Source organism: Onychomys torridus, chromosome 8 (genome assembly GCF_903995425.1).
Source record: "Onychomys torridus chromosome 8, mOncTor1.1, whole genome shotgun sequence".
In the NCBI taxonomy this organism is placed as follows: domain Eukaryota; kingdom Metazoa; phylum Chordata; class Mammalia; order Rodentia; family Cricetidae; genus Onychomys; species Onychomys torridus.
Window position 1 is genome coordinate 47029829 of NC_050450.1, and position 15554 is coordinate 47045382.

At 48.3% G+C, this 15554-nt stretch overlaps 1 protein-coding gene across 1 annotated transcript; it reads left to right on the forward strand.

Moving 5' to 3' along the window:
• The first annotated feature begins 1228 nt into the window (after positions 1-1228).
• Btnl10 (butyrophilin like 10) lies at positions 1229-6835 on the forward strand. The gene is made up of 5 exons (XM_036197512.1): positions 1229-1313; positions 1486-1839; positions 2603-2884; positions 5115-5297; positions 6273-6835. Exons 1-5 carry the CDS (start codon positions 1229-1231, stop codon positions 6833-6835), a joined length of 1467 nt encoding a protein of 488 aa, XP_036053405.1.
• The last annotated feature ends 8719 nt before the right edge of the window (positions 6836-15554 follow it).

Sequence of the window (15554 nt, forward strand, 5' to 3'; positions counted from 1 at the left end):
CACTCAAGTGACAGGTATAAGCATCCAGGACCTTACAGTGATAGGGGACAGGATTTGGCCTAGATTTCTGGATAGAAGTCTCCATAGTCAATGCCAGAATCAGGCCACTTTCAATACCAAGACCCCTAAAAGCAGGGGAGCCAGTGTGGCTGCTCAGACTGTCTCAATAACCAGAGAACTTTATCTGAATCCCCAGTGCCTACAACTGGCTGGGATCCCAGCACTGACAGTCTATGTCATCCCATTGGGCTCCTGGTGGCCCCAACCTGGCCCAGCTGCCACCCTCCTGCAGGCCACCTCCCCTCATCTCCATGCCCTCCCTTATCCCTGTTACCAGTGCCCTTATCTTCTAGGCTCAGTACAGCTGGTCGTGCCCCTTAGGACGATTTTTTTTCCCTCTGTTGCAACTTCCCTAAAGGTAAGAGCTGTTTATTTTCCAACGGCAGTGACGGGACTCAAGAGAAGCTGGTGAGTTTGTCTATTCTTCGGTTTCTAGCCCCCCACCCCCATCACCCTTGGGAGATGGGCAGGCTCATTTGGATTGTGCCCTGTCTGGAATTTTCAGGGAACAAAACCAATTTCCTCAGAGTCATCAGAAGCCATCCTGGAAAGCAGGCAGCAGGCTCAGAGGTAGGTGAGTGTTTTCTCCTTTAATGGCACTTTTCAGTGTTTTAGTTTGGACCTCTCCCCACACTCAATGACAGGGAGACTCCTAGGCAAGAACCAAAACATCCTTGCTGACACAATATACTACATGTGAAGGGCAGTCTAAGGCTTTACCAGGAAGGACCTCTTAGGGCTGACTGCTCTGCTCCCAAAACTTATTCTCTAAACAGATTATACTAACTACCCTAAATGACTGAATTTTGAGGGGTGCCCCTCTCTGCCAAGGAGGAAGCTGTATCCTCTAACCCAAGCTGGAGACGTTCTTTCAAGGCAATGGGACAGTGGAGGGTGTTAAGGATCCCGATGACTTGAAATTTGCCTATTAGAGCTGGTTTTTCTCCAGGTGCCTGCTAAAAACCCACCCAAGAGTGGGCAGTCATGTGCAGCTCACTCACACACAGGGCCATCTGCAGACTTCCGTGGGAAACAACACTGTATCTAGGACTAAGAACTCATGTGGTGTGTGAATGAGCAGCTTTCTCTCTTAAGCTACTTTTTCTTTCTCCTAGCCTCTCTTTCACCATGTCTGAGGTGTGTCTAATCCTATATGTCCCCAATAGGGATGGCAAGGCTACACCATGGAGATGCTACTCTGCCAAGCTTCATGGTCACCTTCATTTGCCTGCAGCTCCTGCCTGCTGGAAACGGTAGAACAGCAGCCCCTTCCTGACCCTGGGGGTGCCCAGAGTCAAGCTGAGGTCTCCAACTGAGGCTCAGGACTAGGGGAACCCTCATGCCTTCAAAGGGGAAAGTGGGTACAGGGGGAGCCCCTGCCTCCTGCGTGTGACCTAACCTAGCCCTTCCATTTGCATCTCTAAGGAAAATCAGATTTCCGTGTCCTTGGACCTCCAGACCCACTTCTGGCAGTAGTTGGGCAAGACAAAGAGTTGCCTTGCAAGCTGACACCCAACATCAGTGCGGAGGGCATGGAGCTGAGGTGGTACAGGGACCAGCCCTCACCAGCTGTGCATGTGCACAAGGATGGGGAGGATGTGTATGGCGAGCAGATGGAGGATTACAGGGGAAGGACCACGTTCATCGGCAACCACATGGTCAGAGGAGAGGTCGCGGTGAGGATACGCAATGTCACCGTGTTTGATAACGGGACTTATCACTGCGTCTTCAAGGAGCACACATCCCACAGCCAGGCCACCCTGTGGTTGAAGGTGGCAGGTGAGGGCTGCTGTGTGCTTCTTTCCTTTTGCTTGGGGGCTTCTATCAGCACCAGCCCCAATTCCAGACCATGGCTTCTAGAGCCGAGTCCCAAAGCTGGAGAAGCTTCGGCAACAGCCACTTCAAGACAAAACTATCTTCCCTGTGCACCCTGTGTCCCCAGGATGTAGTTCTGAACAGAGGGCTGTTTCCATCTGCCTTCCCTTCATCACACTACCAGAAAGAGAGCACAGAGTGGGGGGTGTGGGGGCTGTTGAGGCATGGCAACAGCCGGGAGATGGAAAGACAGAGCCTGAGATGGAGAGTCAGAGAGATAGGAAGATAGAGCAAGCAAGAGACAGATTGAGAAATAAAGGCAAAGAAAAACAGAGGGAAGGCAGGAACTCGGAGGGAAACAACAAAGAGACACAGGAAGAGAGACAGAGATGGAGAGGCTGGAACAGATGGGCATGAAAACAGAAAAGGAGACTGAGATTATTTGGGGACATGGAGAAGTTTCCTTTGTTCTTTGTGGTCACACAGACCCCAACTCCTTCCTTTTCCCATACTTAGTGGGAAACTTGGTTTTTCCCATTAAACCTCCCGTTTCCTTAAACCTTGACTGTTTTATTGGAAATCACGATGCTGCCTTGCGTGACGTGACTGCACAGATGGGTCATATACAGAGAGTCATAGAACCCACTAAACACCTGTAAGACGCCCCCCCCCCCCCCCATGGAAGCAAGTGTAGTTACAGTATCTGAGCTGATGTCTCTTCCTTCAGGGCTGGGCTCATCACCCAGAATCCAAGTGATTGACAGCCAGGACAAAAGCCTTCGGGCAGAGTGCACCTCAGCAGGCTGGTTCCCAGAGCCTAAGGTGAAGTGGCTGGACCTCAGAGGACAGCCAGTGCCAGCTGAGACTCACTTCTCAGCCTCAGCCAGCACTGGCCTCTTGGCTGTGGTGTCCGTTGTGACTTCCCAGGACAGGGCTGTGGAGGGTCTGACTTGTTCCATCTCCAACCCCCTCCTCCCTGAGAAGAAGGTGGCTGAGACTTACCTGCCTGGTGAGTACCTGTTCAGTTCTGCCATCAAAGCCACTAGCACAGGAGTCCAGGCCCTGAGTGCCAGGGATGTTTGGAGAAAGCTGTGGGGGCAGAGCCAGAGAAGACCCTGCCTGCAGCCCGGCCAAGGGGGTCATGGGGATGTTGGTTCCCGAGATGAAACAGTGATAGAGTTGCAGAGAGATCTTCCAGGGAAGCAAGAAAGTTACATCCTGATACTGGTGGTGGTTGTTGTTGTTGTTGTTGTTGTTGTTGTTGTTGTTTTAATAAATTTTTTTTAAAGAGAAGTTTTAGTTCATGGCAAATTTAATCAAAAAGTACATAGATTTTCTTTAAAAAAAAACTATTTCTTTTATTTTATGTATGAGTGTTTTACTGAGTGTGTGTAATTGTCCTGTGTGTGTGCACTTCCCTTAGAACTGGAGTTACAGATGATTGTGAGCCACCATGTGGGTGCTGGAAATGGGACCTGGGTCCTCTGGAAGGGCAGCCATGCTCTTAACCCCTGAAATGTCTCCCCAGCCCCTGGGTTTTCTACATGGTTCCTCTCATAGACATAACTCTCCCAGGTATGAAAATCCAGACGGGAACGTCACAGGGATGAACAGGCAGAGACCCACCAGGGTCAGCAAGAAAGTGGGGCTCCGTGGTACTGGCTGTTCTGGGGTGTGGACATGAGAGAATGACATCTGTCCACCTGTACTACATGCTGGCCTTTCTTCTTCTTTGAATGGTTTCGCCTTTCCCCACTGTTTCGTATTTGAAACCACACCAAATGCATGCTTTTCAGACTGGCTTCGTTCCGTTAGCGATGTGCGTTTAGGAGTTTTCTGTGATTTTCCTTTGCCTGATGTCTTAGTGACTGTTCTAATGCTGTGAGGAGACTCCAGGAGCAGGACATCTTACCGGACAAACACATTTAATTGTTTACCATTTTAGAGACTGAGTCCTTTGTCAACATGGCAGGCACCATGGTGGCAGGTGGGAAGGCATGATGCTGGAGAAGTAGCTAAGAGCTCACATCTGATCCTGCAATTGCAGGCCGAGAGGGAGACACTGGGCTTGCTGTGGGCTTTTGAAAACCTCAGCCCACCCCCAGCGACACACCTCCTCCAACAAGGCCACACCTCCCAATCCTTCCCAAACAGTTCCACCAACAAGGGACTGGGCATTAAATGCAGGATCCTACTGGAGTCGTTCTCTTTCAGACCACCACACTTATTTATTTTGAGAGCTGAGTAACTATTCCACTGTCTGGCTAGAACAGTTAATTTATCTATTTATCTTCTAAAGGATATGTTTAGCTTTTCATTTAAAGCTTTATTTCTTTAAAAATTTGGTTTTTTGACTTTTTGAAAAAGGATATCATTATCATTTTCAAAAGGATAATCCCAGCTGGCCTGGAACTCACAATATAGACCAAGCCAATTTTGAACTCACGGAGATTTGCCTGCCTCTGCCTCCTAAGTGCTAGAATTAAAGGCATTTGCTACATGCCTGACAGAAGTTTTATTTCTAAATGATGTTAAACTTGCAGTTTAATTTTGCAAAATTATATGGTTTGCAAAAATAATAAGTCTCTACACCACTTGCCCAGATTCACATTTTTAATATTTTGCTACATTTTAATTGACTTCACTTTCTTCTTCTACAAATAGCATATCTAATATCTATATCTTACCCATATGGCCATGCATATGCAACCTCTGCAGTCCACTCTCGCTCAGCTCATACCATACTTTGTCCTGGGCTCCTGGGCCACGGACAGGTGTGTGTCGTTAGCAGTCCCAGACAGACAATGGAAGCCCACGGTCAGGGTAGGCAGGTTCTGTGTCTGGTGAAGGCTGTTCCACAGTACAAAGATCTCCTTGCAGTGTCTTTGTGTGGGGGAAGGGCCAGGACCTCTCTGAGGTACTTTTTATAAGGACATTAATCCTAGTAATGAGGCCCCACCCTCAGGACTTCCTCACCTCCCACAGCCCACCTGCACCATCATCTAAGAGGCTGGGATTTCAATGTTTTGGGGGACACCAACATGCAGGCTATAGCACTGTGTATCAGGAGACATCTCATTTTTTTTTTTCTGAACCTTTTTTAGAAAGGTCTGTGAACACTGTGTCCCTTGAGTCTGGAATATTGGTGTGTGTGTGTGTGTGTGTGTGTGTGTGTGTGTGTGTGCACTCACACAAAGACAGTCCCCCCTGTTATTCTTGATGCCCTGGCATCCTCTTAGCTGCCCTGTTCAGAAGGCCTCCGTCCACGGAGAGGGGACCAGCTCTGCCTCTGATCCTCACGGCGTTGGGGCTTGTCACGGCAGCTATTGCCTGTGCCTTCGGGAGATCGAACAAAGAGGATGAAAGTGAGGAAGAAGTGCATCCAGGAACCAGTGCTGAGGCTGAGGCTGAGCCCTTCCACAGTGAGTGAGCCCTGACCCTCACACCAGGGACCCGGATGCCAAGCTCCGGCCTGAGGCTTGTGTCATCCAACACAGCAGGAATGGAATGACCAGTGGGGATTTTGGCTCTGGAATTTCCCAACCACAACCCACCCAGAGGAAACCCTTCATCACTGAGAGATTCCTTGCTCGGTTATTCTTCACAAGATAACTTTGGGCAGTCTACAGGGCCTCTTTCTGGGAAATGAATAGACAGGAACTGGAAGCTTGGGCTTGTCATTTTTCCACTACTGAAACAAAATGCCCGAGACTCGGTCATGTGTAAAGGAATGTTTATTTAGCTCACATTTGGGGGTCTAAATGTCCAAGATCAGGTGGTCCATGTGGTGAGGGCTCCTTGGCTGTGTCAAATTATGGTAGATAGCAAGACAGAATAAGCAAAAGATTTGGGGATAGGGGTCACATGGGAACCAGCCAGGATCCCCAGAGAACTAAAAGATGTTCCCATGAGGTCATTACCTCAGATGAGGCTCCACCTCTTAAAAGCTCCCCCACCTCCCACTTGTTAGACCCCACTGAGGGTCAGGCTTCTAACAAGCAAACCTTGAGGATACCTGCCAATCACACGCAACCCACAGAAAAACCCACCCACATCTGGAGTACTGGCTATGGGGTGTGGGTGTGAATTTCAAGTCTTCTGTCTGCTGGAGGTGGTCTCTGTCTCTGTGTCAGTTTCGCTGTCTCTGTCTCTCCCACACAGAGCCTGAGCCTCTGAGCTGAGTTTAGTACACAGTGGGAACCATCTCAGGCTATGCTCACGCCTCCTCCTCCCTCCCTCCCTCGCTGCTTGGAGGATTAACAAAAACAGTTTAAATGGGGACAATGAGGACAGTAACAGATTTCTAGATTTCATGTAGGCGACAAACCTTGGATGCCTCATCCATGCAGGGCCAAGACAGCAAAAGCCCCTACATCTGATACTTTTTCTCTCCACAGCCAGCCTGTCCCTGGACCCTGAAACCGGGAGCCCCAAACTCATAGTGTCTGAAGACCGGAAAAGTGTGAAGCGGTTGTTATTTGACCAGGACTTGTTTCCCAATTCTAAAAGATTTGACCAAGACCCTTGCATCCTGGCCCAAGAGCGGTTTGATACAGGGAGACATTACTGGGAGGTAGAGGTCGGGGACAGGCGGGCCTGGATTCTGGGTGTGTGTCTGGAAAGTTTGGGACGGGAAGGAAGGATCCCCAAGTCACCTCAGCATGGCCTCTGGGCACTGGAGTTTTACAAGAAGAAACTCCAGGCCCTCTCCTACCCCAGGACTCGCCTGTCTTCTCCACAATCGCTCTGGCGTGTGGGTATCTTCTTAAACTTTGAGGCAGGAGAAATCTCCTTTCACAATGCAGCTGACGGTTCCCAGATCTATGTGTTCTCTGGGCTGTCTTTTTCTGGTCCCTTACAGCCATTCTTCTGCCTCTGGACCCATGACCCCAGGCCCCTAACCGTCTGCTCAGTGGTCAGAGAGGAGGAAGAAGACACAGAATCTTCTGGAGGTCCTTGATCTTCCTGGGGATTCCGCAGACATCCTCAGGAGAGAGAAGCTCCTGCCTTCTTGTCCGCCCTGGCTCCTGGTACTATTTATTGCATTCCTGCGTAGAAATATGGCAAGACACCAGGGTCTAGATATACTGCCTCTGCCAATTTCTGTGCTGAATGCTGACACCACACCCACCCCAGGATTTCTAAAGGTGTTGTAATTTGGAGATGAGGCATTGAAAGAGGGTAAGGTTAAAGGAAGACATTGATGTACCTTAACCCCATAAAGCTGATCTTATAAGAGAGGAGATCAAGACACACACATACCTGTGGGGACTCAGAGAGGTGCCACTCACTAGCCGAGGAGACCAGCAACGTCTCCGATGTCTAGTTTCTGGGCCTTAGAAAGTGGTTCCTCTGGAGTGAGAATCGCATGACTCTCCTGTGCTGAGGTACTTTGTCATGGCTGGCCTCCCCAGTGAGGAAGCCTGTACAATAAGCACAACAAGGCTATTTTTGCCGTGTTCTTAGAGGCGTGTGTGGAATGCCCAGCTCAGTGGTGGGCTGTGCTCTGGCTGTGTGATAACTGTCCTCTTCTTCCTCCCTCTTCCTCCATCTTGTTTATCTTTCTTTTCCTTCCTCTCTGCCTTCCTCTCTCTTCTCCACCCCTTCTCCCCTCCTTCTTTTTCTTCCTGTTAAATTATTTTTATTTTTAATGACGTGTGTGTGTGTGTGTGTGTGTGTGTGTGTGTGCGCGCGCGTGTGCGCGCGCGCACACACACACACACACACACACACACACACACACACATGAGGGCAATGCCCATGGAGGCCTCATGATTACCCTGGAACTGTAGTTACAGCAGTTGGGAGCTGACATGTGAGGAACAAAACTCAGGTTTTCTGCAAGAACAGCCAGGGCTCTTGGTCCTAGAACATCTCTCCAGCCCTTCTTCCTTCTCTCTCTTTCTCACCCCTCCAATCTCCTTCTACCTTAAATCTCTCTCCCCCTCACTATGACAGACTAATTTCCAGCCACACAAAGGCAAAGATCTGAAGATTCCTAAGGCTTTGGTCAGAGTCCAGTGAGGACAGAAACCGCGACAGTGTTGACAGAGAAAAGAAGTGGGTGTTAATAAACACTTGGGAACACAGGAGATAAAGCTAGACCATGGGAACCAGCTCTCAGCTACCTGAGGTTCTTCCACTCCGAGACTTCGGGCAGAAGGGAGAGCAGAGCCCAGGGTCTGGGGTGCTGCTCTGCTTGTTCCACGGGTGCTGAGAAAAATGCAGTCTGTCCAGTGCTGTGATGCTGGAGACCCCAAGAGAAACAGAGTCACACTGTCCCCCAGACCCAAGCAGGGATCTATTGGTGGGGTCTATGTGGCATTCAGGATTCTACTCCAGGAAGACTGGGGCTTATGGTTAAGTGCTCTAGCCTAAAAGCCATGAAGGACTCTTCCCTCCTCTGGAGACCAGAAATTGAACTGAAGTGTTGGCAGATTTGGCTTCTCTGGGAAGCAATGGAAAATCGACTCCAGGCCTCCCTCCCAGTGTGTGGTGACATCCAGCCCTCCTTGGCTGGCAGGAGCATGCTACTTCTGTCCTTGTATGGCCAGAGCCTCTCTGTGTTTCTTTAAAATCTTTCTCTTAGACACACTTATCCATGTCAGAGCCCACTTTAACACAGGCTGGCTCCACCCTGAGGTTTGTAACTTGATTGCATCTGCAAAGACCCTTTTCTCCAAATGATCCCAGTCACAATGTGTGGGGTTCAGACTCCCACATATCTGGGGGGACACTCAACCTACCATACTGGCTGAGTGGTGGGCACACCCTTTTACATTGGAATGCCTCCTCAGAATGAGACCATTGTCCATAAGGGCTGTCAAAGTTATACATGTTTCAGAGAGACAAGGTCCTCAGACACAGCTAAAGAACGCCTAGTGTTTAGGGTTCACAGTCAAGAGCACGGCCATAGTTAGTCCGTGGAGTAGCAAGAATATGTCAGAAACACAGGTGGCCCCTGAGCTGGACTTTGGAGAGAGGCTGGCATTTATAACCCTCTGCCTCATGAGTGTTGGGTTAAAGGCATGAGCCACCACTGCCCAGCTAGGTTTTTGTTGTTGTTGTTTTAGGATTTATCTATGTATTTTATGTATATGGGTGTTTTGTCTGAATATATGTCTGCACACCAGAAGGTGGTCCATACCTTCAATCCCAGCACTTGAGAGCCAAAAGCAGGCAGATACCCGAGTTTGAGGCCAGCCTGGTCTACAGAGTGAGTTTCAGGACAGCCAGGGCTACACAGGGGAACTATGTCTCATTTTTAAAAAGTGTGTGTGTGTGTGTGTGTGTGTGTGTGTGTGTGTGTGTGTGTGTGCCTGGAGCTGCAGTTAAGGCATTGGTGAACTGCCCCACATGGGTGTTGGAATCAGCACTCCTGTTCTTATGATGGAGTAGCAGGTCCTCTTACTTGCTAACCCATCTCTCCAGCCTCAAGCTTCCTGGTGTGAAGGGTACAGCATGGTGAACATTGGTTAAAGTGTACAATCAGGCAGCAGCGCCATCAAGAGATCAGAGACTTTTGCCATTAAAGTTCCTCTGCATATTTTGGAACTTGATCCCCACAGATGATTGCCTTTAGGTAGCCACTGACCTGTGGAGTTTTTGTTTTGATTTCGCCTCTCATTCTTGGACTTAATTTGAAGTCAGCCAGTTGAAAGTGTGGAGCATTACTGATACCATTGAGTTGAGAACTTTCCTTTTCTCTTGTCCTCTTTGGCACAGCTGTATGATGTGCTTTTACCTGTTCTGGAATTTAAAATAAATGGAACCATACTATCATCTTCTTGTCTTTTTTACTTCTGTGTTAGTTCATTTCCTGTTGTCACAACCAAACACCTGTAGCTGGGAAATGTAAAACGTTTCTTGGCTGACATTTTTGGAGAGCGCATGGGAAGGCAACCTGGTGAACCCCAAGTGGCTGCCACCCCCCCTCTTCACCCTCCAGTCTACAGCTTCTCTCTCCTCCTCTGTCCGGGTTTGTTGTTTTATGTCAAGTTGCCAACTTGACACAGCTAGAGTTATTATGGGAAGAGGGACCAGCTGAGGAACAGCCTCCATCAGGTTGCCTGTTGGACTGTGGAGACTGTAGAGCAGTGGTTCTCAACCTTCCTAACACTGTGACCCTTTAATGCAGTTCCTCACATTGTGGTGACCCCCAACCATAAAATTATTTTGTTGCTGCTTCGTAACTTACTTTGTAAGTTTGCTATGGTTATGATTGTAATGTAAATATATCTGACATGTAGGATGTAAAAAGTGACCACAGAGGGGTCAAGAACTGTTGCTGTAGAGGATTTTGATTGATGGATGTGGGAGGGCCCAGTGGGTGGTGCCACACCTGAGCAGGTGGTCCTGGGTGCCATAAGAAAGCAGGCTGAGAAATCTAGTAAGCAGTGTTCACTCATGGCTTCTGCTTCAGTTCCTGCCTCCAGGTTTCTGCCCTAATTTCTCTTCCAGACGTAAGCTGAAATCTTTTCCTCCTCAAGTTGCTTCTGGTCATGATATTGTCACAGCTTTGTCAGACAGACATGGAGACCCGAGTTAACTCTTTGCTTTTGCATTGGATTTGGTCTCTTGGTGGTCTTTGGGGGGGACTCTGGGTACAACACTAATACTTTATCACAGGAACCGAAAATTAACTAATACAGCCACAGAACAGGGAGGCTGATTTCAGCTTTATGTTGATTTTTTTTTTTTTTAATGAGACAGGATAACCAGGCTGGACTGGAACTCAGCTTCTGCCTTATCCTCAGGAGTGCCAGTATTAGTTTAGGATTGGGCTTTGTGCTCACGATTTCCTGCCTGCTGTCCCTTGCTCCAATGTGGCCATCTACATTGGTGAGCAGGGTTCTTCTTTAGGTACTGATAATTTCTCCAGTGCACTGTCATGGAGATACCCAGAAACAGTATGTCACCAAGTCACTAGGCATCACTTTGTCCAATCCTGCTGGGACATTAACCACCATGGCTGGTTCACCCAGGCTTCATAGAAAGGTAGGAGTCTATCTCTAAATGTCGGTGAACAAGCCCAGGGGATTCCCAAGGGGACCTTCCTCTATCCTGTCACTGTGAAGTCCTTCCCCATCCCACTCCCATATTCTCCCTTAATTACATTGTGTGTGTGTGTGCATGTGTGCATGTATGTGTGCTAAATCGAATGCACGTGCACTGTGGCACACAGGAAGGCCAGAGGACAAGTTGTGGGAATTGCTTCTCTCCTCCCACAATGTGGGTTCCCAGGACTGAACTCACTCAAGTAGTCAGACTTGGTGGCAAGTGACTTTACCTGCTGAGCTTTCTCAACAACCTCCCATTCTCCCATTAAAATGCCTGGTGACTTCTGTCACATCTAGGTAGAGCTCAGGTCCCCCAAGTCTTTCCATACTGGGATGTTACCTTCCTGCTTAAAACTTGTACTTACCCTTCACTGTCTGGTTTCATCACTGACAAAGGAAAACAGGAACTGAGCACCACTTAGCCCACATTTTAGGAGTCACTCATTTTAAGACTCTTCTGACCACCTGCCCTGCTACATGCTTATGGTGTCTTCTTTTTCATGTCCCTCTTCATGCCTCTGTGATTTATTGGCATGGGTGGCAGCCATCTGAGGAAGATTCTAATGGATTTTCTCATTCTCAGGAGAACCATGAGTTAAACCATTGTGCCCATGGTAAGCTAGGGAAAACATGTGTTTAAAGACCCAAGGATGGCTGTCAAGATGGCTCAGTGAGTGGGTAAAGGTCTCCAGAATTACTCACCTAGCCAAGCTTCATTAACTTTTCTGTTAAAGAAAAGTCTGATGGGAAGAGGAATATTATTCAAAGTTATTTTAAGTATTGCTAGAATATAAGCACATTTTGGTCATTTTTGTTCATATATGTTCTATACTCATCATCCAGGCCATATTTTTTTCTCTTGTCACCAACTCATTGAGCTGTTGGTGCATCATGTGCATGTAGTGCTCACAGAGGCCAGAAGAGGGTGCTGGATCCCCTGGAGCTGGAGTTACAGACTCGTGAACCCCAGTGTGAGTGTCACAAACCAAACCCTGGTCCTCTGGAAGAGCAGCCATTAAACCATCTCTTCAGTGGCTATGATCCATATTTATCAGGAAAATAATCAACCAAAGTTAAAATGTTCTCAAAAATAATGGCCACAGTCTACATGGAAATATCGAGATTTCTGTAACATTTCTCAGAACTTTAGGTGGGGGTGAAAAACAGCAGGCTGTTTGCTTCAGTCTCTCTCACAATCTTCCTGAAATTTTGCAAATGGATGGAAATGAGCTACAACTCAGATACCTTAATCAAGAGTAAATATCAGTATTAGTAGGCATAACAAAGTGTCCACCACGTTTTGTTTTTTCCTAATGTAGATGTAAATGAAATAGCAATGGAAACACGGTAGTATAAGTTTCCCCAAGGACGGCACCAGATTGAAAAGGCGGTGTTTAGCCAAGCACTTTTGGGGCCTCCATGTTTACCTTTGCTCTTGGTGGAACTGCTGGAATTTGCCTGCCTTGCCCCAGATGATGAATTGTCATGGCGCTTTCAGGCCCCGTTGGTTATTTTGGGGTCAGGCAACTTGGGTTCTGCTCAAGCAGTGAGGTCATGGCCCACCACATTGTATATCCATAGGTAACCCGGGAGGAGGCGGACAAAGCCTCAAGGGGGGTGTGGCTTTAGTCCGTGAGACCCGCTACACCTGGAAAGTGTGTATTGCCCGGAAAATTGGATGGTGGCCTTGAAAAGGGGTCAAAGCCAAACCCAAATGTAGATTAAAAGTATGCCCTTTCAAATTATTGCACTTTCGACGTGTTCAACAGTCGGGGGCAGAACTAATTTTGAAGCACTTAGGGGCTCTATCAAATGTGTAGATGGGTAAGTGCTGGATGGAGTTGGTCAGTAGTAAATACAGCTTGACAAGTACAGTAAAGGGGGGAGGGGGGACTAGGAAATTAATTGACTTGTCACTGTCAACATCTCCACACGATTTTTAAAATTAGTTTGAGACAGGGTCTCACTTTGTAGTACTGGCTGACCTAATTCCTGGGGTCAAAGCTAGGAGCAGTGCCTCCCCACTGAATCATCAAGCGAGCTGAACCGGTTTAGAATCCAAGAACTGTTTGAAGGAACCCCAGCTGCGGGCTTCAGACAAACCTCTCTCTAGCACGCGGCACAGTAATACCTCTGCCAGGCCACCAGAGGGAGTCAGGAGTCCACTAAAGATTGCCCATTAAGGCACCCAGCGATTCCGGTTAGCTCTGAAAAGAGCCTTTGGTAGTCTGAAGGTGGACAAAACCTCTGCAGCTGGTAGCCTTGTGGCCATCCCTGCATTGCTGAGTGCCGGGCTAGACACAGCTCCACGGCTCAGGGACCTCCGCGCTGGAGGGGCCGAACCGCAGCAACACCCGAGTCACCAAAGCCCTTAGCGCGTTGGAAGGCTGGGCAGGGGTGAAGGAGCACGGTTCTCGTGGTCCACGTAGGCGGACACAAAGGCAAGAAGCAGACCATCAAAAAACGAACAGCTTACAGCATTAACTCTGGGTCTGATAAACGGTCGGACCCTCGGGTACGAAAGGCAATCCGAAAGCTCCATTGGCTACTCTGTGAAGACTTGCCCAATCAGAAGAGCTCAGGAAAGCCACCTCATTTGCATATGTCCAGAATTCTATGAGAGTGGTGTTTTCCATGCGTTTATCTCAGGGCACTGTTCCCTCAGAGATCCTTGCTTTTCCTCTTTGGGGACAGCTGTCCACAAAGGAGGAGTGCTCTGGCCTCATGATACGTACTAATAAGATTTAGGAGTGTATATAACTGGGCAGAGTGGGGAGCCGACCTGTGTTTAGGAAAGATAAAGTAGGCCTTAGCAATGGATGGAAGGCAAGACCCTTGATGATTGACTGAGCATGGCGTTGACCTTGGGTCTGTAATCAGAGGCCACTATACGCCCCTGGAACCTCTTCCTCCGGCCGGAAAAAGGAGACAGCCTCTCTGCACTTTCAGCTTGCCGGGGAACCCCAAGTTCAAAGTGAAAACAACCCAGGGCAGCGTATCCTGAGATTTAATCATGTCCTTTAGCGCTGCAGGTCTGAGGCCAGGGAATGGAATTTCAGAACCCAGTCATCTGAGGCCAGGGAATGGAATTTCAGAACCCAGTCATCGGAATACCATTTATGAAAGGAACCACAGAGACTCAGGCGCTGCCTGTGCAAAAGGGGAAACACACACACCCGATCCTTGGGGCAGCCTGTCCAAGGGCCCTTGTAGCTCTTTAGCACAAGTGTGCCTGCCCTTGCTTGCACCACCAGCCCCCCAAATGCACTCTTGCTAAAAACCAGACTATTTGTTTTGTGAGTTCAATCCCGGATATGTGCTGTATCAATGGTGGTGTTTCAGCTACTATTTTGCTTCTAAAGCCAGCACAGCCTTGTTTGTCTCCTAGAAATTCCTTAACAGCACACCTTTTCATGAATGACAGTTAAACAGAGAATCTGTTTCAGCTCAATTATCTATCTCTAAATCAAAATTCTCTTATGGAAATAAAGCACCTCGTGTGGACATCAAGCGGCACAAAGCTTATGAACGAGTCCCTTTCCTAGGAGTTTTAGCCATCTTCTGGTCAGCCCTCACTTAACAATGGTGATGAGGGCAGACCTTAAGAGCCACAGCCACTTTTCACTGGGGAAGAAATGCCCAAGGTTTCACCCAGAACCTCACAAGAAGTCCCCAAAGGGAGTCAAGAATTTCAGCTGCAGTCTGCAGGGGAGGTGCTGCCAGAGAAGCCCTGGATCAAGGCCCAACTAAATGACTTGCATGTTGGAATACAGTCAGCCTGTTCATGGGCTACATCTGTGGATTCAATTAGAAAGGAAAAAAAAAAAATACCAGACACACACACACACACACACACTCGCCCCTTATCTATAGCATATTCTATACTTCTGACCTCACCATTTCCCCCAGACCATATAAACTAGTTCATAGTATCAGTTCTATGAAGTAATCTAGAGGTGGTTTATAGAACACTAGATGCTGTACGAAGGTTAGATGGGGACTCATACAGGTACCTGAGCGCCAGCCCCCAGTGGACAGGCACTGAGGACACGTGTTCTTTTTTAATCCACTGTACTGGCCTGTTTTCTAGTATGCACACTACTTGTGAGGCTCTTCCCCAACTCTACTGAGCATGACAGTACTGCTGCAGAAAACCCAAGCAAGGCCTGACTGAAATCTGCCTTAGAACCTGGCTGTTTTCCATATGCGGAAGGCCCTAGCAAAACCAAAAATACTTGCTGCTCCTCCTTGCTTTTGGTATAGGGGGTGAGGGAGTTCACAAGATTTTTCCAAGTAGCCACTAAACTCACGACAGTCAGTCGGCCTGCTTCAGTTTCCTGGGTGTGGCTTTCTTTTCTTTTCTTTTCTGTTTTTTTGTTTTGAGACAGGGTCTCACTATGTAGCCTTGCCTGGCCTGGAACTTGCTAGGTAGACCAGGCTCGCCTCAAACTCGCAGATATCTGTCTGCTTCTGCCTCCCAAGTGCTGGGATTAAAGGGATGTTCCACCATGCTCAGTTTTTTGAAAGTTGGTATTCTCTTCATTCCCCACATCCCAATCTTTTCCATTTCCAATCCCATAGGCAACCAGTCCTTCGGATTCCATGATGCCTGACATGCTC

Bases quoted from the DNA above. Each gene is read 5' to 3' on its own strand.
- Btnl10 (XM_036197512.1), top strand. From the start codon at position 1,229: ATGGCAAGGCTACACCATGGAGATGCTACTCTGCCAAGCTTCATGGTC. The intron at 2,885-5,114 runs GTGAGTACCTGT...GCATCCTCTTAG, and splicing joins GGCTGAGACTTACCTGCCTG to CTGCCCTGTTCAGAAGGCCT. The intron at 5,298-6,272 runs GTGAGTGAGCCC...TTCTCTCCACAG, and splicing joins TGAGGCTGAGCCCTTCCACA to CCAGCCTGTCCCTGGACCCT.